The following is an 8859-nucleotide window of genomic DNA, read 5'->3' as shown; positions in this document are numbered from 1 at the left end:
GTGTCTTAATAAGAAGGGCTTTTACCCCCAAGCCTATACCTAGTGGCGGCGGCGTTAGGTTTTCTCTCTTCTGCTTGGTTACCTGATCCCAGAAAGCCTGTAGGAACAAATATCTCTGCAGTCTGTGTCAGTTTAGATTTAAATGGGATCAGCGTGTTCAAACATTATTGATGAGAAACGGAGAAAGAAACACACTCCTTGACTTCCTTATTCTCTTCTTATTGTCTTCTAAAGACAAGGCTAGAAGTTCAGCTTCAGTTGGATCCGCTTGCTCCGTGGGTGGTAATGACAATTTGCATTGTGTCTTTTTTATTTTACTATCTCAGGCAAATCTCATGCTTTAGGAAATCAACTTTATAGGAATCGCGAATAATAAGTAGGTAATTCATTTTTCATATCTATCTGCTGGGGGAAAAAATGTCACAGCGTGGGTAGGTGGCTGGACCAACTTTTTGTAATGAGCTGATGAAGGGGGAGGAAAAAAAAGGGAAAGCTCATGCACCCTAACTGATTCCTCTGCCTTAAACAATGAACGATACTTCTTTTAAGATTATTCAACTTTAAGTAAGTCTTGTCGATATTATTACCATGCCCAAGATTATCCAGGAGGATAAATTATTCGTGCAAATTACACGTTTATACATGATATACAGAGATATATGCAGATTTCTTTAATTTCACTAACACTGTGGTAATTTGAAAATGAGATTTTTTTTTCTTCTGAAAACCTTTCTTTGCAGTGCTCTAAGTAGTTTCATACTAGATAAAATAAGATAAACAGTGAAAAAAGGACCTGACTGTGGAGCTTACAAAGCAAAGGAATAGGATTGTTTTAGAATGATAGGATAGAACATAATAAAATGGAATATTTCGGTTGGAAGGGCCCTACAATGATCATCTAGTCCAACTGCCTGTTTTGAAGCAGGTCTGTTTGAGAGGAACCGGATTTAATCCCAGAAGCTGGCACACTACAGTGCTAGCTCACTGTTAAGGGTCTCAGAGGTAGCTTAAATCTGAGAGTACTGTGGATCAGAAATCAATTTTGAAAATTTCATGCATGAAGACAGAAGGATCTAATAAAATTCCACGTTTGAGAGAAGGCTCTGGCTTCTTGGTGTGCTCATGTCCTTCGGCATTACAGAGGTGCAAGCGTTTCTCCCAGGACCCAGGCTGCCATTTCAGGAAAGGTGATTACCTAAGTTGAGGCTGGGAGATGAGACAACTTAAATTAAGTACTTGTGTGCTAGAAACACCACAGTCATCTTTACCTTAACATTTTAAAGGGCTGGGAGTGTAGACATCTATTTTGGAAACACTGCAGCGTTCAGAGCTTTCTTACATGGTTCTCGACACAGTGTGTTTCTTGCAGTAACCCATGGCAGTAATATACAGCATTGTGCCTGCCACCAAGGGAAAAACTGTGTGTAATCTAGTGGGCAGGCAGGTGGAGAGAAACTGAGGCATCAGCAAAACCACCAACTACTTGCATTTTAGTTGTAATTTACTCTTTAAAGTAAATTGTATGACCAGTGATCTCCTGAAATAAGATGACATCTGAAGTTTATCAGATCTAACCATGGAGCTGAGGCTGGATCAAAATCAAGGCACCAAAAATAAATCCTTTCATGTTTTATGAAAATGTGCATTCATATTCCTAGATATGACTTCAGCTATTATGATTTTCATCCAGGGTTAAACCAGACCGATCTGCAAAAATCTCTTTAGGCAACAAGCCTAAATACTTCAGATGAGCTTGTAATTTGGTAACTGGAAAGCTGTGTTATGTCATTTATAGGCTAAGCATGTTAGAGAAAAGAGGAGGCTCAAAATGACAGAAGCAGCATATAGAACTGGTACCAACCTTACCTTCCATTTCTGTTACTCCTATGATCAAAGATTACATAAAGATCAAGGGTTACATAAAGAACCTTTTTCCAAAGTGCCAGCCAAATAAACGTTACTATGATAGGTAGAGGTTCAAACGCCACAGAGCTGAAACACAATGAAAATAAATAGAACTCCTTCGGAATGGAAAAATCCTCTTGATCGTAACTGGTAAATAAAATTAACTTCCTAAGAAGGTGCAAACACATTGCCATGATGTAGCTCACCCCCGGCGAGGCGCGTGTGCCAGCTAGTGTCCGTGACTGCATTCCACCACAGCAGCACCACCCATTGCAGGTTGGCTTCAGGGGGCGGGAAGACCTGCAGCCACATCGCCCACGGCATAGCCACAGCAAGGGTGGTGCTGCTGGCTGCTGGGTTTGTTCAGTGACTGCTGTCGCTCTGTGATGGATAGGATGCCCACATGATTCAGAGCCTGCGTCGGACAAGGGAATAGCTGACACTTGCCTGGGTCCGCTGTTACTTGGTCCTCACCCCACTCAGGACTAACATAAATTTGGTCACAGACTGCGCAGGACTCAGTCTGAAAAATGATTGGAAACCTCAAACCCTTTGTTTCCAGGCAGTTCTTTGCCCTGGCTCACCGTGCAGCCCCACAGGCACCAGTGCTGGCAGGAACATGTGGCCAGCAGCTGGAGAGCTCAGGAGCTGCTTGCAGCAGTGGTTTGGGGCCTTTACACCAGCAGCATGTCTGGGGGGGATGTGCTTTTCCCTCTGTGGGAGCAGAAGCAGAAGGGAGCTCTGGATAAGATCAAATCCGATGTTCTGAGGGGCAAAAGGAACGGATGTTATCTAGTCTCCAAAAGGCTTATGGAAAATACTTCAAGCAGTCAACCGTAAGGTGACCGGAGTATATTCAGGTGTTTTGTGAAGCCAGTCTGGGGGAGCATTCCTGTAAGAGAACATTTTCTCTACTGCATAAATAATTAATCAGTGGTGGTGTTTTGCCTTCAGGCAACAGTATTACCATGAAGTAGTTGTCAGTAATACAAGCAGATATGAGGAAATAAGAAACCGTTTTGGGTCGAGGATTTCAAGTCACACAGAAGAGGGACAGCTCTTTTGAGGTTTGTGGAGAGTGGAAAGCAGCCTTCAACAGACTTTTAAGTCCCCTGAACCAGCAAGGTTTTATTGCTGAGGCGTGGGAGCCGCTTGGCGTGGCAATACAGAGAAGATCGGTGTTAACCGTGCATGCTGTTATCCATCCCCTGGTCCTGCAGCAGGCCTGGGTGACTGCAAAGACTGCAGAGGAGCAATGTTGCTGCACCTGCAAGAGTCTCTCCCATGGGTCAGTATGGAAAAGAAGCAACTATCCTGTAACTGAGCTTTGTAACCGAGACGCTCTTTCAAAGAAAGTGATAATAAGTAAATTCTGGTGTAATCTTCATTCTCTGTAAGACTTTTGCTTCTTTACCATGTAGCACTGGGCCTTGGTGCTCCTGTTAGAGGCAGGGGAGGACCAGCGTGCCCGGCAGCCCTCCCTCTCCACGCTGTGGAGACAGCCCCTTGCAAGCCTCCTGCACACATTTAGATCTCTTCCGCTGAGCTCTGTAAAGCAGAAGGAGAGCAGAGCTCCTTTGATGATCTTGATCTAAATAGCACAATGTCATCTGAATTAAACGTGGGAGACTGCAGTGGATGAAAGAGAAGCAATGTGCTTCTTTTCTGGTCTAGAAGTGCCCTTATTCTACCTGTGTCCCAAGCCCATACGCAAATAATTGAGAATTTGCCATCTTAATGGCTGTTGGTGGGTTGTGGCTTTTTTTTTTATAATTATACCTCTGCAGCTGTGTAGGTGAATGTGAAAATGGTTTTGAACACGTATATATGCACTTTTGGTAGACACTGCACAGCTAAAGCCTCTTTTAATTTTCTCTCTTTAATTTATTTTTAATTTTGTAACCCTCCAGAGGTAAATCCTTATTATAGGATGTAAAATCATCTCTTCTACAAAGCAGCTTATTTGTTGATTTTTAATTTGAGCCAGCAGAGGCAAAGCTACAGCTTTTTTCCAAACATTAAGAGCTCCTCTGTATATCTAACTGTCAACTGTGTGTCTCACTGCAAAATCAGTAAAAAACATAAAACCTAAACCTATCCTTCTGGAAAGGGCAAAGAGAGAGGATTTGTATTTCTCTGTGTTAACAGTATGCTAGACTTCTGAATCTTAAAACGTTCTTGCATAAATCATTCTTTAAAAGCAATCTGCTTTTGAATCGACATTGCATTTGGATTAGACTCAATAGGAGGGGTTACATTTTCAAAAGCTTGAGTGCTGACCGACGTTAGGGGCTTGTTTTTTGAAAGGGGCTCTCCGTCAAAAGCTGGCAGTTTCCAAAGATGACATTACTCCGTGCACTCACATAAATGCTTGTTCGTGGACATCAATATGTGCTTTGGCTTGCTGGAAATGTTGCTAACCTGCACACTTTATCGTTTGGTATTTGTTTATGTGACTGGCTGGAAGCCTTAGTCACAATCCCGTTGAGATAATAACAGAAACACACAATCTAACATCATCTCTCTTTCTTTTACATTCAGTGGGAGAGATGTTTATTTGCAAAATACTGGTTTTCTCATCCTAAACAATTCATTTGGAATATGTTAGGTGAAAAAAACTTTTAAAATCCTTCACCAGCTATTTTAGGTGTAGACATCTGGCCTACAATGCTTACACCTCAAAAGACCTGAATAATTCGTTTGCTTAAGTGGAGTCAAGGCTTCCCACTTAGCTCCCTAACTCCCATTTCCTTCTCCTTGCTATCTGAATCCACTGAGGATGCCATCTGCGATTGCTCTCCAGAGGTCCTGTCCTATGGGCAGCCCACGACTTCTCCAGCCTGTCTTCCACTCTTGTCTTCTACTGGGTCGCTCTTGGAAAAGTGCAACGTTTGAATATAGTGGCTTTATTTCTGCCCCATGTCAAAACCAGGACTCCACCTGCTTCTTCTGTGATTTATCCATAGCGTTGGACTCACACTGCAGATGATCATCTTCTTTCTTCTGCCCTTATCCCCAGAAAGTCTCCCATTTTAGAGGCGTTTCATTCCCTTCTGTGAATTGTGATGAGAACACCAAAGAAATAGAGAGCAGTGAATAAATAACAGTCCCCAGATGAACAGTGTTAAATGAGCATTGATTTTTGCTCAGATACACTCTCAAATGGGTTCCATCAATTTTGTTAATGCTTGTAGATCCGCACAACTGATAATGTTAATAATGATCAATAATAATAATGTGGGCAGAGGGACGCTGGTCAGAAGCCAGAGACACTAAGGAAGAGAAGATGCAGCAAGTGGAAGTGAAGACAAGTACGTACCAGAGAAAGATTCAGCTCCTGCACAAGAATTTTTTTTCAGGAACAAATTCTCCATTTTATTTCTGTCGCGTTGAACACCTGTACATCTCTCCAGTTTCTGCTGGGCAAGACAAAGATGCTTGCTGTGAAGCAGAGCTGTGCAGTGCCCGCATAAATTCATTTTGGCGTTGCCTTTCGCTCTGCCCAGCCTTCTCAGCTGAAACTGATCTTTTGGAGCTCGAAATATCTCAGAACTGTGTATCAAAGATAAAATACCACTTCCCAAATATTTTTTCTCATTTCTGTCATTAGCAAAGAAAGGATTGAGAAAGCAAAAGAGAGAATCATGTATGTCAGTTAAAATTGTACAATGTTTAATTTCTACCTGTGGAAACTCTGACTTTACCTGTTAGCCAGAAGTCATAGCCATACTTTTTTTTTTTAAAGCTAACTTATTTGGCCACGTCTGAGCAGTACAGTGATCTGTAACTGGAAAGTGAAGCTGGAGAAAGAATGCAAACCAAAGGCACCAAAAGAGTTCTTGAGGTGTGTCCATAGTCCTTGCTTAGGCAACCTAACGCCAGTGCAGTTTTTGAGCCTGCTGCTTCTTTCTGCTTTGTAGGTACCACCAAGGTCCTACTGTAACAAAAACAGGCTCAGGTGGGATTTTCACTGCTGGAACAGAGACTGCAGTTTGATGTCTTTGAGTTTTAATCTTTCTCATTGCAATTAAAATGAGAAATCACTCTGAAATGTTAACCATGACATTCGATTGCATCAATGTGTTCTGTTGGTGGTTTAAAGGTATTACCTGGGCAGCATAAAAACATAAAGACATAATTTCAGTACCTCTGTTTCAGTAGGAATTATGACATCTAATCTCAAATGCTTTTTTCGAAAATACCTCCTGAAATGTATTAAATATTCCTCTTCCTGGATACTCAGATCATCGTAACAAATCATAAATGTAGTCATAATTCATGTCTGAAGAGTGTGATTTGCTTTTTCATGAGTTCTGTGAGTCGGTGGTAACAGGAAGGTGTGGTATGGGTGAATGCAGTGACTCCTTATTTAGAGTCTTAGAATAATTAGCCTACTGACCACCTTGTTTGTGCTCTTTCTGTGCTGCTTACTGAGAGAAAGAAAGAGAAAAATGAAGGGAGGGAAGGAAGAAAAGGAAGGACAGCTTTTTATAATTTACAGTTTTGCATTCAGTGTCATTATCACTGTAACAAATAATTAGGTTGTTGCCTAATAATATCACACTGGAAGTGTGTATGTGTGAGCATCTGTTAATGAACAAATGTCGAATGATTCAGATGCTTTGTTCAGGTAAATTCTAATTCAAGTCGCTATTTCAAGTTACTCAATGGGGCCAAGATTTAACGTCTAAGATTTCTAAATCAACTTGTGAAGTAATTATCTGTTTTTCTGTGATTGCGTTTTATAAGCTCTGAGATACTCCCGTGCTAAAGAGAGCCTGCCGTTTCTGATGGTATGGCAACCCATGTATCACCAGGTCTCTTTGAACCAGAAAGCAAACACACTTGTGATGAAGGAAAACAATTAGGGAGAATTGCGAAGCCTGAGCAAGTTTTGGTGGCAATTGACAATAATGTTCCTTTTATTCTGTATTTTCCTCCACTCACTTTGATGATTGCAGCCATTTACAAAGGCTGCAGCCGCATGAACAAATCTCAGAATAATGGGTTTATTTTTAAAAACTTTCAAGACAGTTCAAATTCCATCTATGGTACTTTGGCAGTACAGGTCAAACCCACTTAGACCCCTATTTAGGCTACAGACTCTTGAAGGTCTGCAGTGACGCTGTGTTCAGTCACAGTCAGTATGTCCGTCCCCTTTCGTAGTGGGGTCCCGTAATGTCTGTAGCTTACCGTAATGCAAACAAGTAACAGGTTTGCCCACCCTCACTAATGAGCCAGATTTTTTTGAACGGAGAACAATAATCCCTAGCCTAGCGTGAGGAATGCTTTGACCTTTTGAAATTTGGGGGTTTGATATGCAGGCCACATTGTACTGTTGGTCTTCACATGGTGAAAATTAAGCCTCTTTACTGGGCTGCCATAGAAGGTAGCAAACCTGCCTGCTTCAGAAATCAATCCTGGGAGCAGAGCAACCTGACACGCAAATCTCTTTGTCTCGGCGCAGCCCTTCTCTCAACAGGTCTAGTATTTTGAACCTCTCAGGTCGTAATAACCGTCCTTGGAACAGGATCTGCTCAAGAGTGACGATCCTCTTACTCTCTTGCTCTAATATTCCATCGCATTTGCAAATACTGGTAGTCCCCCGCTCTGACAATACCAGGTGTGATACAATATTTATCAGTATGTATGGAAAGTATAAAAACATGTAATAAACAACTCTATTCTTCAGCATTTTATACAACGTGTATATATAAAAGGAAAACTAAGAACATATTTACAGTCTGCCCAAGCTGTACTTGTTTTTTCCAGCGTTGTTTACATCTTAAGTGAAGTGACAATCTGGTCTTCACACCTTACTTTGCTAAGCTGGCTTTTTTAACATCTGCAAGACAAATTAGGGTCTGTTGGTTTTCACCTCCTTGCAATACCTCTTTATATGTGGTGCTTTTCAACTGTGTATGGTAAATACAAGAGACCTAGATGATTTGTCTTGACAGGCAGGTATTTTGTGCATGTAAACTTAACTCTTTTACATAATCCTTCTTGTTTATTACCACAGGAGAAGAAAACTTGCTGGCAATTTTGAAAAGAAGATGGTGGAAGTACATGATCCTGGGGATAATAGACATAGAAGCCAATTACCTGGTAGTCAAAGCTTATCAATACACCACTCTTACTAGTGTGCAGGTAAGGACTCAAAGGATTTTCCCTTTTGAGGTAAGATAAGAGGCTCAATGGGATCAATGGTGCAATGTCCATTAGCTTCAGTGCACTAATAGCTAGTTGCTGCCTGTGTGTTCTGTGCACTTTGTCATGCTGACTTACAAGACATGGTTTTCCATATTGGACTATTTTTTATTACTCAGTATTTTCCAAACTGTACTAAACCATATTGGCTTTCATTTTATTTTCCTGTGCTAAACTGTTCATTATTGCATTTTTGGCATTATTTGCCTAATATGATCCTTTAAGGAAATATTTTCAGGTTTTTCATGTTTTCATGTTTTTCTCACTTTATACTGTACTTGGAAAAAAGTACAAGCACGTTTTTTAGGATCCTGTGATTCGATCTGAGTGCAAAAGTTGTGTGTTGGGTTGACATTGGCTGGATGCCAGGTGCTCACCAAAGCCTCTCTATCACTTCCCCTCCTCAGCTGGACAGAGGACAGAAAATATAACCAAAGGCTCATGGGTTGAGATAAGGACAGGGAGATCACTCAGCAATTACTGTCACGGGCAAAACAGACTCACCTTGGGGAAATTAGTTTAATTTTGTGCCAGTCAAAAGCAGATTAGGATAATGAGAAATAAAACCAGATCTTAAAACACCTTGCCCCACCCCTCTGTTCTTCCCAGGTTTAAATTTACGCCCAGTTTTCTCTATCTCCTTCCCCCCAGTGGCACAGGCAGGTGGAGAAAGGGGGTTGCAGTTCAGTTCATCACACATTGTCTCTGCCACTCCTTCCTCCTGAGGGGGAGGACTCCTCACAC

General features: G+C 41.5%; 1 protein-coding gene across 1 annotated transcript in view; it reads left to right on the top strand.

The window, feature by feature from the left end:
• The window catches only part of SLC35F1 (solute carrier family 35, member F1), a gene marked incomplete at its 5' end in the record, with an annotated part of 98516 nt that overhangs the window by 45826 nt on the left and 43831 nt on the right, over window positions 1-8859 (top strand). The window contains one exon of the mRNA XM_010138366.1: window positions 7928-8055. Within this exon, the coding sequence (XP_010136668.1) occupies window positions 7928-8055 (128 nt within the window). The remainder of the gene's footprint in view (window positions 1-7927; window positions 8056-8859) is intronic.

This window comes from Buceros rhinoceros, unplaced genomic scaffold (assembly GCF_000710305.1).
Source record: "Buceros rhinoceros silvestris isolate BGI_N320 unplaced genomic scaffold, ASM71030v1 scaffold4986, whole genome shotgun sequence".
Taxonomy (NCBI): Eukaryota; Metazoa; Chordata; class Aves; order Bucerotiformes; family Bucerotidae; genus Buceros; species Buceros rhinoceros.
The sequence above is the reverse complement of the archived record's forward strand: the minus strand, read 5'-3'. Positions and strand labels throughout refer to the sequence as shown.